At 43.8% G+C, this 15,727-nt stretch overlaps 1 protein-coding gene across 2 annotated transcripts in view; it reads right to left on the bottom strand.

Annotated features, from left to right (window-relative positions):
• Positions 1-15,727, bottom strand: part of myo16 (myosin XVI) — a 774,098-nt gene that overhangs the window by 49,229 nt on the left and 709,142 nt on the right. For both annotated transcript variants that reach the window (XM_051926297.1, XM_051926296.1), the window contains exon 32: positions 6,535-7,734. In XM_051926297.1, the coding sequence (XP_051782257.1) occupies positions 6,535-7,734 (1,200 nt within the window). The remainder of the gene's footprint in view (positions 1-6,534; positions 7,735-15,727) is intronic.

Raw genomic sequence — 15,727 nt, 5'->3', positions numbered from 1 at the left:
AAAGCAGTCTGACTATTCAAAGCGATGTGGTCGACCTACGAGGGGGGACCCAAAAATAACCGGAAATATTTTTACAACGTGTTTAATTTAATTTTCTGTACAAACTACAATTAGTCTCCTTCAAAGTACTCTCACACTTATCTAACCGTTTGTTCCATTGTTCGAAACATTTTTTAAATTCGTCTGAAGTAATGCCCATTAATGCTCTGTTCGTTTCTTGTTTTACCTCTTCGACGTCAGCAAAACGCCTTCCTTTCAAGTCTTTTTTCATCCGAGGGAACAAAAAGAAATCACACGGAGCTAAATCCAATGAGTAGGGTGGGTGGTTCAGGGTTGTTATACCGTTCCTAACAATAGTTTCTGCAACACTTTTTTCAAGAAGAACACAAAATTTCACTGCCGCGCGTTGCTCACGATAATCGGCCATCGTAAAAAAACGACGCTTGCACAAAACTACTTTTACAAAAAAATTCACTGAACACAAGCACAACCTTCCAGACTGATGGCACTTGGCAGACTGACTTGTGAGGAGTTTAACTAGATCACCCTAGCGGCCCAACCATGTACTACAAGTACCAACCTAACAACAACAAAATTCCGGTTATTTTTGGGTCCCCCCTCGTAATCATATGCATAAGGTGCCCCAACACGGGACTGTATGTAGGGGAAACTGGTCAAACATGGCGCCAGCGAATGAACTCACATAGACTTCATATCAATCAGAACAGTGTTGATCTTCTGGTGGCAGCACACTTTAACAGTAATGGCCACAACATAAAGGATCTGAGGGTCACTGTGCTTATGGGCAATTTGAAGACCAAGTAATTTCATCATTAGGCCATGAAGCTACTGGATTCACAAGAGAGTTCAACATGTGAAAGATCCAAATAGCAGAAAACTAGCCAATTATTAATTAGGCTCGAAGAACAAAGATGGAAGGACAAACAACAAGCCCTAAAAACAACGAAAGTGCAAATGGGAAGAAAACCCCTCACATGGACAGTATGCGAATTGAATCAATGACAAAGAGGCAGACCAAGCCCAAAAAAAAAACGTTGCCTTGAATCCAACCAGAAATGAGAAAGTGAGGGGCTCATCATTGCTGCTGAAGACCACCGATTACTGAAACAAGGCTTTGAAAGACGGCACCAACCTTACGTGTGGGATTTGCAACACACAAGAAAAGACAATAAACCAGGGGGTCCCCAGCTATGGTCCTGGAGGGCCGCAGTGGCTGTTTCGTTTTCCTTAACTAACAGCCAAACAATAAGGAGATACAAAATGAGCCAAAACAACTGGTGTCCATCATACAATATCTGAAAATAAAGAAAGGTGACGGTTTCAGGAATGCTGATCAGCTCAGGTCCCCAAAACATCTGAACGGAGCTCGTTTGAGCCCCACAGCTTGCTCTCGGGGCACCTAAAGGCCTCCAGGCAGAACATTTGAGCATCCCGGCGCTCAAACCACCGGTAAAACTTTGTGCCGCTGTCGTGTTTATCTGTGTAGGTAAATAAAAACTTTATTTCTTTATAATTTTTTCCCCAAATGTCCGTGATAAGCCAAGCGGCTGCTTCTTTATTTGCATTATCTACAGCCACTGAACTTGGGTTATCACACCAAAGTTATTAAAAATCAGGGACGTGTGGTCAGGTGAGGCCGGTGACACTCTCATGAAAAGTAAAAAAAATAAATAAATTATAACATAAAATACATTTGTCCATTGTGCTCTAAATTTGTTTTCTGTATGATTCCAATAATTTTGATCATTTTTTACAGTCAAAATCGCTTAACGTATATACTCGTGTATAAGTCGGGTCTTGAAACCCAAAAAATCGATCATAAAATCAGACTCCGGATTTTTACGCCCATTCAATAATACGACACTTAATTTCTTTTGTTTTTACATCTTCTTGCCTCCTCCAATCTCAGACATATCGAATTTTGGTGCAGCAGCGCGGTTACCAATTTCTTTCGCCACTTCAACGACTTTTCATTTTAAACCAGCTTTATATTTTCTTCTGATTGAACGCTCCATCGTAGATAAGGGATGCTCTTACGATGAAGGTGTATGAGGGCGTGAGATACAAAAAACACAAAACAGTGCAAACATTGTGTTGGAATAGTTCGGGTATTACTGTGTGGTCACATAGGCACAATAGAGAGAGACAGAGAGGTTAGGAGCACACGCTGATACAACACAATGGCACATCCACATAGAAGAAAATGGCCGTGTGATCCGCGTTAGCATATCATAATCCCTTGGACCAATAGCGTGAGTTTTCCACACTCAACCTAAACAAGCGACATTATAAAATACCGAAAATTATATTGTAAAATCAAGTCCTGACTTATCCACGAGTATATACGGTAATTGGCACACTTGCTGTTCAAATACAGGGGAGAAACGTGAGTTGCAGTAGCAACGAGTCTAACCTCCACCTTGGACTGCGCTCTCCTCACACACTGACGGGGTTGATGCCTGTGATTGGCACGTGCCTGTTGCTGTCTCTCTATATATGTCGCCAATATCATGTTTGCAGACATGTTTATTATGCACCCTGACTTTCCACAGTCTGGCTAATATCTCTAATGAATGTGTGTTACATACAGTATTTAGTCTTGCCGATTGTAATGTTCTTTAGGTTGAAGTAGCGACACATTCAGAATAATGTTTCGAATGCTGTTTATTTTGAACCCTGTTTAACCAACTCTCCATATAGTGTGCTTTTTAAAACCACACCCTTTCCTCAGTATGTCATACGTCCCAAAAGACGCAGACCATAGAAATCAATACCTGAACATAAAGTAATCGGCAAAAGCATTATTGAACAATCATATACAACACTGATCGCACATAAAACCTCAGTGAAAAGGCACAAGGCGAGGCAGATAGTACCGTGCCGCCATGAAGGGGGTGCATGTCAGCCCAACAGGTGCTCGTTGCTGCTGTTCTTCTAAGTTAGCGACATCAGAAAGTCAAGTGCACTGCGGCGGGCCGTTTATTTTTATTCTTTGTTCCGACTGACTGCCAAAATGGAAGACTAAGATATTTAAAACTAAAGGAAAATAAGGAGGACTTTTACAAGAAAGTGATGGAGATTTTCATGGAGAAGGACATTCATTTACAAATAAAGGTAAGACCATAAACGGGTTTCAATTTTTTAAAAAATGGGATCAGACTAAGATATAAAACAATCCAATACAGTCGACCCTTGAAATACGACCGGCCTGACATGCGAACAACTTGATTTACGACCAAAATTTTTATTTTGATTTACGACCAACATCATGCGTTACGACCTGAACGCGGTCACGTGTATCCGCTTGCACGATTGTAAACAAACAGCCGAGAGCGTTAGTAAGCGTTAGTCGGAGCCCAGATACATATGTTTGTGGAAGTAATTTCAGTCAGTGTAATGATTTATCTATATACAGGTAAAATTCTGTTACAACGAAATTTTCATTACAGCAAAGTGTTTTTATGTTCCCGACAGCTTCCCCATATGATGCGAGTCTATAGAAATCTTGTTACTACAAAGTACATTCAGCAGGTACTTTCATTACAACGAAGTGCCCTAAAGACCTTGAAATGCTTGAATGAATCATTCACAGAGCAGTTAATTCTGTACCGCAGCTCAGTTGTGCACAACAACCCCCCAAACAGAAACACTGTAATTTTTTTTTCTTCTGACTTTCCTCGTAGTTTTTTTTTTTTTTGCCTTTTTTTATTTCCTGTGGATTTCAGTGATACTTTTTGCTCGTCAACATTTGAAAAACATCCATTGGAATTTAACTCATTGTCACCCTCCTATAGAAACAGCAGACACGAAAAAACGATAACAGTTCATATTAGAAAAAAAAACTTTACATTTTTTGCAGCTCTTGATTGCGGCAAAAAGAAAAAAAGACGTTGCCAATGAATTCGGAATTTCGCTATCGCTATCGCTATCGACGCTGTCAACTTTCTTGAAAGACCGAGCAAAAAAAGAAGAAAAATCTTGGGTTGCAAAACGTATGTGAACTGCTGCATTGAAAAACGTCGAAAAAGCAGTTTTTATGTGGTTCAGTGATGCGCGTTCAAGAAACATTCCTATTAATGCGGCACTCGTTCAAGAAAATGTCAGGTCTGTAAACTTTCTTGGGACCTCCCCTAACTAGACGACACGCCGAAGAGCGTCCCGAAGTCCAAACTCCGCGTCTATGGAAGACTGTTTATCTGTTGCTGGGGCAACAGCCGGCTCAAAGCTGTGCTGAGTCTCTCAGCCAAAGCAAACAGAAAAGATATCGATGGGTGATTTGCAAGGAACGTTGTAAATGCAGGTAACTTGATCACTGATCTGCTGTGTCTGTGTATAGCAGAATGGCAGATCACGCTACAATAAATAAGCGTAACTTTCATGTTTCAAGCTGAATAAAGCTGGTTTTGCTAAAGTACTAAGACTCAACCTCGTGTTTTGGGGAGCAAGACAGAGACTTATAGCGCGACCCCGATATTTTATGATTTGCTTCTGTGTCGTTTCACTGCAGCACTATGAGTCTGTTGTTACCCTGCCCGGCAACGGACAAACAAGCTTCCACAGATGCGGCAATCGCGCTTCAGGACGCACTTCAGCGTGTCGTTCCCATTGAGTGGTGAGTGGGGAGTTAGGGGGTCTCAAAAGAGTTCAGAAACCTCACAATATGAAGAAAAAAAAAAAAAGGATGATTCAGCTTCTGATTGATAAGTGTGCTGCCCACAACATGCTTCCACATTTAAATAAAGTTCCAGTTGAATTCCTCCCACCCAAGTGCATGGCAGCGCTTCAGCCATTAGTGATGGGAAGTTCGGATCATTTTACCGTCTCGGACCTTTGAGTCTCGTTCAGCAAAATGAACGAATCTTTTTTCGAGTCATTTTGTTCATTTTAGCAAAATATAATTAAAATGTTACCTGTTACCTCCCTAACACATCTACTGCTTACACAAATGTTGATCACACTACAAACAAGACAAAACTATAATGTTATAAGTAACAGAAAATATTAATTCATTGTTTACCTGGGTCTTTAGTCTATGATTCGCTACTACTGAGCCGGTAAGTGGTCACGTGACAAAAGAACGAAAGACTCGAGGAATGAACTAATCAATTCTCTTTCCGGCTCAGACTGCTTAGGTTACGTTTATGGAGCTGTCATGTGATGAACGAACGACTCAAACCCGAAGACTCGAGAGATGAACTAATCAATTCTCTTTCCGGCTCAGACTGAGTTGGTTAAGCTTATGGGGCTGTCACGTGATGAACGAACGACTCGAAAAACCCGAAGACTCGAAAAAACTATAGAAAGTTGCGCAAATGCGCATGCGCGACTGAACGAATCACTCCCACGAGACGACTCGTTCTTCCCGAGTCACATTAAAGATTCGTTCAAAATGAACGAATCGTTCAAGAACGACCCATCACTATCAGCCATTGGATTTGGGCATCATTCGCACCTTGAAAGTGTATTATCGCAAGGAAATGCTGAGAAAAATTCTCATCAGAATAACTTGTAGGCAGGAGGAGATTAAAATTAACGCAAAAGAAACTATTGAAATGATTGCAAACGCCTGAGCGCAAGTTAAAGAAAACCTTTAAAAAGCCTTCAGTTTCATTATCATCCTCCTCCCTTCCTGCAGCCCAAAGATGTCAAATTAAATGGCGAGTACAGTGTGAAATTGTTGTTTCTGGTAAGCTAGGCACTTTTTATAACTTTTTGGTTAGTACATTAGAAAAATTATTGGTGTTTTGGTAAATTATGCACATTATACAACCCTTTTTTATTATGAAAAGGTTAAGTAAGTGTTGCAGTGGGAGGTTCGGAATGCATTATGGGTATTTCCATTATTTCTTATGGGAAAAATAGTCTTGACTTACAACCAACTTGAGTTACAACCAGCCCTCGCAAACGAATTGAGTTCGTAAGTCAAGGTGTCCACTGTATTTAAAAACTAAATTTTCACCTTAAATTAAATATTATTTTGTTTTTCTTGTTATCCTTTTGTTGAACAGTCTGTATTAAAATTAATTAAAGCTTCAGAATTACAAGATTTTAAAAACAACTGAATATTTCAATTAAGGTCAAAATTGAAATCCGATTATTTTTTTGCATACCACTCTATACTTTCATTTGTACTGAATGAGTGTGAATTGTGGAATCGCAACGGCAAATTTAGAACACATGGAGGGTGAGGAGCAAATGCGCTCTCTCCGCTCTCTCTCTCTCGTTGTTATAAATGTAACGTTCTCTCTTAGCCAAATATGAACCTCATCTGTGCGTGTAAAGAATGAGATATGAAACATAACCAGCCTTCAATGTGCCAACTGAATAGTGAATAAGCAACTCTTTGGGGTTCATATATTTGTAAATCTGACTCTGAAGGAGTCTCCAGCCATGAACCTCATCACTCATCACTGTTAAAAATGTTTTTTTCTAACAACCAGTGAGCAATCGTGACATTTAAAAGAAGTGTTTGGGCGCATCGGACAATTTAAAAAACAATGGTGCCCTACTCACCTTCTGGCTCTCGTATTTTCCGCCCAGCAGCAGACTTTCTCAGGAGACTTCTTCCTGAGCTGAACAACGTGGTCAGTTCGTCTAGCGGGCTGGTCAGGGGCCGGGCATTGGCCGGATTAAACAGCAGCGGAGAAGATGAGCACGAGTGCGATTTCCTGTGCTCCATTCTGGCCGTCTTCACCGGGGAGCATGGGGTCCGTGAGCCGACCTGAGGGGCTTCTCCCATGCTGTGACTGGACTTCTGTAGCCCTTTGGAAGATGACTCTGTGTTATTGGATTTTGCAGGCCTCGCTAGGGATAAAGCACTGGACTCTGGCGGAAAGGGAAAGTGAGAAGGGGCTTTATAGGGGGGTGGAGGTCCCGGTGGAGGAGGAGGCGGAGGAGGAAGTTGAGGAGCAGGGGGCGGCGTGGGCGGAGGCGAGGCCTTACAGGACAAGTTGAAGACGGACAGACCCGGTGAGGATGGTCTCTCACTCTCTGCTTTCTGATGCCTCGCGTACTGAGGGGACAAAGGGCTGGACCCGTCAGACTGGCCTGGAAACCCAAGACTGGTCTCCAGAACAGGCAGCTTCTTGACTTCTAATGGAGTCAGTGGGGACTCGTCGGAGGCGGGTGAGCAGGTTACAGGAGTTGGGGGAAACACCAAGAGAGGTGGGCGGTGGGGGAGCAGGTTGGGAAACGGTGGAGGGATGTCACACGCGCCATCCTTGCAGTGGGGTTTGTTGCCGGAGGTGGTGCTGGTCATCTGCTCGGGTGCCGAAAGCTTCTTGGCTTCGAAGAGCAGCGCCGATGAGCCCTCAGATGTCACCGAGTTCATTTTGCCAGCGATGTCCTCTTCTGGCACGAAGTATTTCATTTCTTCATAGACGGACTCTCCCTGATCTGGACTGTCGACTTCCGACAAACTCTTAGTCCTGGCACTGGCCCCCATTTCGATGTAAACAGCTTCTTCTTCTTCTTGAGAGCTGCACAAGCTCAGCACGCCACGATGGGGTCCGTCTGCGGAAGCCGCCCTCTGCATCACCCCGGGTCCGTGGCCCGCTTTGTTAAAACAGGAGAGTCGCACCTCTACGGGCCGAGGAGACGAGATCTCTTCGTAGGACCCACTGAGTTTTGTATTGGGGCTCCGCTTTGGTTTTGGAGGGGGGATTTTCTTCATTGTGCTGTAATCATCACTGTGCGGCCTTGGCTTTGAGAGAGCTGTTTGAGGGGAAAGAATAACAACAAAATAAAAATGGTGAAAATCTTATAAAGAAACAGCCGTGATCTTACAATAAAACTAATAAATGTAATCAGTCACGAGTGAGGGCAGAGTTTAGTGGAGGGCGGTCCTGGCATCCCCAAAAGAGTCCCTAGGTTACAAAAATAAACCCCTCAGATAAATGGCCACATAACATATGCAAATATGTTAATAAGTCATGAATATGCTAATGAAGTCCATCCTGCCCTAAGCAAATCTCTCTGGCACATCACCTACACTTACAACATTCTGGGTGGGTCTCAGAAGGCCATGCCCACCTTATCAAACAGACTTGCCCATCCATTAATGATTTTTATAAGGATAATATTTTCTGCGGTGGGCTGGCACCCTGCCTGGGGTTTGATTCCTGCCTTGCGCCCTGGGATTGGCTCCAGCAGACCCCCGTGACCCTGTAGTTAGGATATAGTGGATTGGATAATGGATGGATGGAAAATAATATTTTGTATTTGAAAAATGATATATTTTAAATATACATACATGCTGAGTCAAAATTATGTTAACACTAATGGATTATTTTTATCTCGACCACACCTTTCCAGGTCGATGGATAGGCCGTGGTGTACCATTGACATGAAATGGTAATGTACTATTGATTAACAGGTGCAATAACAATTTATGCTGCTGTACTTTGAGCAATAATAATTTGCTCTGGTTACTTGATCACTTAACACTGTATACGACATATTTGGAATTATTTAACTTTTCTTTAAATGCACCTTGGGGCTGTCACAAAAAGTAATTTTGTTGTGTTACACAATGACAATAAAGTGCTTGAACTTGAACTCCCCTGATTTGACACCCTGTGATTTCTGGTTATGGGGTATGGTGAAGGAGCGCATGTACAGCAGGAAAGTTTGTGATATCAATGACCTGAAGGATACAATACGGACTGTGGTATCATCTATTCCCCGCAAAATGTGTGTCCAGGCCTTAAATGGTGCTGTTGCTCGTTGGTTTTTGTGTGTTGAGCATGATGGCGAACAGGTTGAGACATTCCTGTAAATCACCTTACTTTTGTGAGTAAATTGTGTCTGCCATTCAGATGACATCATCTTGACTCACCCTGTGTGTATACACAGTACTGTGCAAAAGTTTTAGGCAGGTGTGAAAAAATGCTGTAAACAAAGAATGCTTTCAGAAATATAAATAATGATTGTTTATTGTTATCAATTTACAAAATGCAAAGTGAGCGAACAAAAGAAAAATCTAAATCAAATCAATATTTGGTGTTACTACCTTTTGCCTTCAAACCAGCATCAATTCTTAGAGGTCCACTTGCACAAAGTCAGGGATTTTGTAGGATTCTAGTCAGGTGTCTGATCAGCCAATTCTACCAAACAGGTGCTAATGATCATCAATGTCACACGTAGGTTGAAACACAGTCATTAACTGAAACAGAAACAGCTGTGTAGGAGGCTTCAAACTGGGTGAGGAACAGCCAAACTCTGCTACCATGGTGAGGTTGTGGAAGACAGTTTCATGTCATGGCAAGATTGAGCACAGCAACAAGACACAAGGTAGTTCTACTGCATCAGCAAGGTCTCTCCCAGACAAAGATCTCAAAGCAGACTGGGGTTTCAAGATGTGCTGTTCAAGCTCTTTGAAGAAGCACAAAGAAACGGGCAACGTTGAGGATCGGATTCGTAGACGCAGTGGTCAGCCAAGGAAACTTAGTGCAGCAGATGAAAGACACATCAAGCATATTACCCATCGAAATCGGAAGATGTCCAGCAGTGCCATCAGTTCAGAACTGGCAGAAACCAGTGGGACCCAGGTACACCCATCTACTGTCCAGAGAAGTCTGGCCAGAAGTGGTCTTCATGGAAGAGTTGCAGCCAAAAAGCCATACCTCCGACGTGGAAACAAGGCCAAGCGACTCAAGTATGCATGAAAACATAGGAAGTGGGGTGCAGAAAAATGGCAGCAGGTGCTCTGGACTGATGAGTCAAAATTTGAAATATTTGGCTGTAGCAGAAGGCAGTTTGTTCATCGAAGGGCTGGAGAGCGGTACAATAATGAGTGTCTGCAGGCAACAGTGAAGCATGGTGGAGGTTCCTTGAACGTTTGGGGGCTGCATTTCTGCAAATGGAGATTTGGTCAGGATTAATGGTGTTCTCAATGCTGAGAAATACAGGCAGATACTTATCCATCATGCAATACCATCAGGGAGGCGTATGATTGGCCCCAAATTTATTCTGCAGCAGGACAACGACCCCAAACAGACAGCCAAAGTCATTAAGAACTATCTTCAGCATAAAGAAGAACAAGAAGTTCTGGAAATGATGGTATGGCCCCCACAGAGCCCTGATCTCAACATCATCGAGTGTGTCTGGGATTACATGAAGAGATAGAAGAATGTGAGGAAGCCTACATCCACAGGAGATCTGGGGTTAGTTCTCCAAGATGTTTGGAACAACCTACCAGCCGAGTTCCTTCAAAAACTGTGTGCAAGTGTACCTAGAAGAAATGATGCTGTTTTGAAGGCAAAGGGTGGTCACACCAAATATTGATTTGATTTAGATTTCTCTTTTGTTCATTCACTGCATTTTGGTGATTGATGAAAATAAATGATTAACACTTCCATTTTTGAAAGCATTCTTTGTTTACAGCATTTTTTCACACCTGCCTAAAACTTTTGCACAGTACTGTATAAAATTCTGTTGTATCACAAACATCCATACATTGATTTTGTTATTCCAACAGATGGTGCATCAGAAGCACCGGTAGTTATGCATTTCATACCGACTCCTTATCAAGCCCTCAATAAGTCTGTTCACCAACACAGGTCATACCGTAAGGAAAATATGACAGACTTGCTAAGCACAGATCAGTTATGAAGGGTACTAAATAATAAATCTCCAATATCGACTCCTTATGAGACCCTCAGTCAGTCTGCTACCCTAACAAAGATCTCACCATATTGTAAATATGCCAAACTTGCAAAGTACAGATTAATTATGAAAGGTGCTATATTTAATATCCTCATTAGACCCTCAATAAGTGTGTTCACCTAACAAAGATCCTACCCACCATGAAGGTATGGCAGCAAAAAAGGGTATGCTGAACCAACAAAGAAGCATTAGCTCAATAGGAAAGCCCAAGGTTGCACATTGAATCTCAAGTGCTGATTTCTTATGAGACCCTTGGTGAAGACCCCACCTACCGCAGATTACACTGTAAAGATAAGGAATCAGACAGGTCGGCCCTGTATTGTGGGTTGCAGCCATGCAACAGGTGGCACCTCAGCACCACACTAGTTCAGATGGAATGGTACCAGTGGGAGGTTTTTTAATGTGGCTGGAGGGCCAATTCTGCCACCAACCTCCAGGTTTTTCCCTGCCGGGCTGGATGCAGATTAACGTCATACACCAGGAGGAAGCAATTGCAGGTTAACGGCCCAACAAAGTAAAGTCAGTTTTGGCGTTTACGGGATTTGAACCAGCAACCTTCCGATTGCCAGTGCAAATCCTTAGCCTCAGAGCCACCACTCTTCTGTAGATACACAGTGCATCCAGAAAGTATTCACAGCACATCACTTTTTCCACATTTTGTTATGTTACAGCCTTATTCCAAAATGGATTAAATTCATTTTTTTCCTCAGAATTCTGCACACAACACCCCATAATGAAACGTGAAAAAAGTTTACTTGAGATTTTTGCAAATTTATTAAAAATAAAAAAACTGAGAAATCCCATGTCCATAAGAATTCACAGCCTTTGCTCAATACTTTGTTGATACACCTTTGGCAGCAATTCCAGCCTCAAGTCTTGTTGAATATGATGCCACAAGCTTGGCACACCTATCCTTGGCCAGTTTCGCCCATTCCTCTTTACAGCACCTCTCAAGCTCCATCAGGTTGGATGGGAAGCGTCGGTGCACAGCCATTTTAAGATCTCTCCAGAGATGTTCAATCGGATTCAAGTCTGGGCTCTGGCTGGGCCACTCAAGGACATTCACAGAGTTGTCCTGAAGCCACTCCTTTGATATCTTGGCTGTGTGCTTAGGGTCGTTGTCCTGCTGAAAGATGAACCGTCGTCCCAGTCTGAGGTCAAGAGCGCTTTGGAGCAGGTTTTTATCCAGGATGTCTCTATACATTGCTGCAGTCATCTTTCCCTTTATCCTGACTAGTCTCCCAGTCCCTGCCGCTGAAAAACATCCCCACAGCATGATGCTGCCACCACCATGCTTCACTGTAGGGATGGTATTGGCCTGGTGATGAGCGGTGCCTGGTTTCCTCCAAATGTGACGCCTGGCATTCACACCAAAGAGTTCAATCTTTGTCTCATCAGACCAGAGAATTTTCTTTCTCATGGTCTGAGAGTCCTTCAGGTGCCTTTTGGCAAACTCCAGGTGGGCTGCCATGTGCCTTTTACTAAGGAGTGGCTTCCGTCTGGCCACTCTACCATACAGGCCTGATTGGTGGATTGCTGCAGAGATGGTTGTCCTTCTGGAAGGTTCTCCTCTCTCCACAGAGGACCTCTGGAGCTCTGACAGAGTGACCATCGGGTTCTTGGTCACCTCCCTGACTAAGGCCCTTCTCCCCAGATCGCTCAGTTTAGATGGCCAGCCAGCTCTAGGAAGAGTCCTGGTGGTTTCGCACTTCTTCCACTTACGGATGATGGAGGCCACTGTGCTCATTGGGACCTTCAAAGCAGCAGAAAAGTTTCTGTAACCTTCCCCAGATATGTGCCTCGAGACAATCCTGTCTCGGAGGTCTACAGACAATTCCTTTGACTTCATGCTTGATTTGTGCTCTGACATGAACTGTCAACTGTGTGACCTTATATAGACAGGTGTGTGCCTTTCCAAATCATGTCCAGTCAACTGAATTTACCACAGGTGGACTCCAATGAAGCTGCAGAAACATCTCAAGGATGATCAGGGGAAACAGGATGGACCTGAGCTCAATTTTGAGCTTCACGGCAAAGGCTGTGAATACTTATGGACATGTGCTTTCTCAGTTTTTTTATTTTTAATTAATTTGCAAACATCTCAAGTAAACTTTTTTTCACGTTGTCATTATGGGGTGTTGTGTGTAGAATTCTGAGGAAAAAAATGAATTTAGTCCATTTTGGAATAAGGCTGTAACATAACAAAATGTGGAAAAAGTGATGCGCTGTGAATACTTTCTGGATGCACTGTAGAACATTGAAAGGCAACCTTTTTTGAGTTGCGGCACACTAAGTCCAAAAATTTTCTTTCGCAGCGCACCTGAGGGACTGCCCATAAATAGAGTCGTGACGACACAATCTATGGACAATCGCCAATAAAAACAGTTAATTTTACAAGTTTGAAAAACATTCTATTAATAAAGGAATCAAATTATAAATCTTAAATTTAATTAATGTGAACGTTAATTAATGTGACATTGATGCGAGGATCAATTTTCGAATGACAGACGCACATTTCCTTGTCAATCATTTTCTTAGACTTCATTTCCGTAAGACTCTCGAAATAACTGATCAGATTGCCCATCTGCTCACGATGCTTTGTCTCAATATGGCGATGCAGTTTACTTGGCAACATTGCTTCGTTGCTGAGAGTTCTTCAGCAAATCAAGCAAAACGGCAGTGACGGATCATTATCAGATGGAATGAATCCATATTTAAGATAATCTTCATCGTATTTCCGCTTTTTTCCTGTTGATGTTACAGTTTTCTTATCTTGCCTGTTCTCGTTCGGTTTATCTTTCTTATCACTTGCATCTTTTCTAATTAGAAATCTCTCCATCTAAGTTTTTTGGGAGTTTTTAGAATAAACTATGTATGAATTTTTCTAGATAAAGTTTCATTAAAATTACCGTAAATAAAAAGCGAGTGATAATCGTTGAGAATTAAATTACAAGGATGTATTGAATGCTTGCGTCACAACAAAATGTTTTTCACCACAAAGAACTGGAAAAAGGTCACTGAGTTTACAAAGTTTACTGTGCTGATCAGCGGTGTCACAGCGAAAATAAGGTTAATTTTTCCATAGTAATACTCAGACGATTAATTGGTGAGAGCTGCAGCTACAGCGATACTCTCTCGTCAGCAAGAGCTGAAATGTAGCGTTCGTATTTTCTTGTTCTATATTTGCTCCGCCTTCTTCTATCTGTACAGTGAGCGAGATCTTCTAACAACGAGACTTTTTAAGTCTCACGAGATGTGTTTTTGACACCGCTGGTGTTGATATTATGATGAAATGGTGAACAGCGCTGCTGACCTCGACTCGGGACGTTGTGGGTCGGTGGGGGGAGTACTTCGAAGACCTCCTCAATCCAACTAACATGCCTTCCAATGAGGAAGCAGAGCCTGGGGACTCAGAGGTGGGCTCCCCCATCTCTGAGACTGATGTCACCAAGGTGGTCAAAAAACTCCTTGGTGGCAGGGCCCCGGGGGTGGATGAGATATGCCTGGAGTTCCTCAAGGCTCTGGATGTTGTAGGGCTGTCTTGGTTGACACGTCTCTGCAACATCGCTTGGACATCAGGGACAGTGCCTCTGGATTGGCAGACTGGGGTGGTGGTCCCCCTCTTTAAGAAGGGGGACCGGAGGGTGTGTTCCAACTACAGAGGGATCACACTCCTCAGCCTCCCTGGAAAAGTCTATTCGGGGGTCCTGGAGAGGAGGGTCCGTCGGATAGTCGAACCTCGGATTCAGGAGGAACTGTGTGGTTTTCGTCCAGGTCGCGGAACAGTGGACCAGCTCTACACCCTTAGCAGGGTCCTGGAGGGTGCATGGGAGTTCGCCCAACCAGTCTACATGTGTTTTGTGGACTTGGAAAAGGCATTCGACCATGTCCCTCGGGGAATCCTGTGGGGGGTACTCCAAGAGTATGGGGTACCGGACCCCCTGATAAGGGCTGTTCGGTCCCTGTACAACCAGTGTCAGAGCTTGGTCCGCATTGCCGGCAGTAAGTCGAACCCATTTCCAGTGAGAGTTGGACTCCGCCAGGGCTGCCCTTTGTCACCGATTCTGTTTATAACTTTTATGGACAGAATTTCTAGGCGCAGCCAGGGTGTTGAGGGGGTCCGGTTTGGTGGGCTCAGGATTGGGTCACTGCTTTTTGCAGATGATGTTGTCCTGTTTGCTTCATCAGGCCGTGATCTTCAGCTCTCTCTGGATCGGTTCGCAGCTGAGTGTGAAGTGGCTGGGATGGGAATCAGCACCTCCAAATCCGAGACCATGGTCCTCAGCCGGAAAAGGGTGAAGTGCCCTCTCAGGGTTGGGAGCGAGATCCTGCCCCAAGTGGAGGAGTTCAAGTATCTCAGGGTCTTGTTCACGAGTGAGGGAAGAATGGAGCGTGAGATCGACAGGCGGATCGGTGCGGCGTCCGCAGTGATGAGGGCTCTGCATCGGTCTGTCGTGGTGAAAAAGGAGCTGAGCTGTAAGGCAAAGCTCTCAATTTACCAGTCGATCTATGTTCCTACCTTCACCTATGGTCATGAGCTATGGGTAGTGACTGAAAGAATGAGATCGCGAATACAAGCGGCTGAAATGAGTTTCCTCCGCAGGGTGTCTGGGCTCTCCCTTAGAGATAGGGTGAGAAGCTCAGTCATCCGGGAGGGGCTCAGAGTAGAGCCGCTGCTCCTCCGCATCGAGAGGAGTCAGTTGAGGTGGCTCGGGCATCTGATCAGGATGCCTCCTGGATGCCTCCCTGGTGAGATGTTCCGGGCACGTCCAACCGGGAGGAGGCCCCAGGGAAGACCCAGGACACGCTGGAGGGACTATGTCTCTCGGCTGGCCTGGGAACGCCTTGGGATTCTCCCGGAAGAGCTAGAAGAAGTGGCTGGGGAGAGGGAAGTCTGGACATCTCTGCTCAAGCTGCTGCTCCCGCGACCCGACCTCGGATAAGCGGAAGAGGATGGATGGATGGTGAACAGCGAAAATTTTAACTTGCATTCAAAATAAATACATTCGTTTATTCAACAATCTGATTAACCATTATCTGT

This window comes from Erpetoichthys calabaricus, chromosome 4 (genome assembly GCF_900747795.2).
Source record: "Erpetoichthys calabaricus chromosome 4, fErpCal1.3, whole genome shotgun sequence".
Lineage (NCBI taxonomy): Eukaryota > Metazoa > Chordata > Cladistia > Polypteriformes > Polypteridae > Erpetoichthys > Erpetoichthys calabaricus.
Note: the sequence above shows the minus strand (reverse complement) of the source record. Positions and strands in the feature narration are given on the sequence as shown.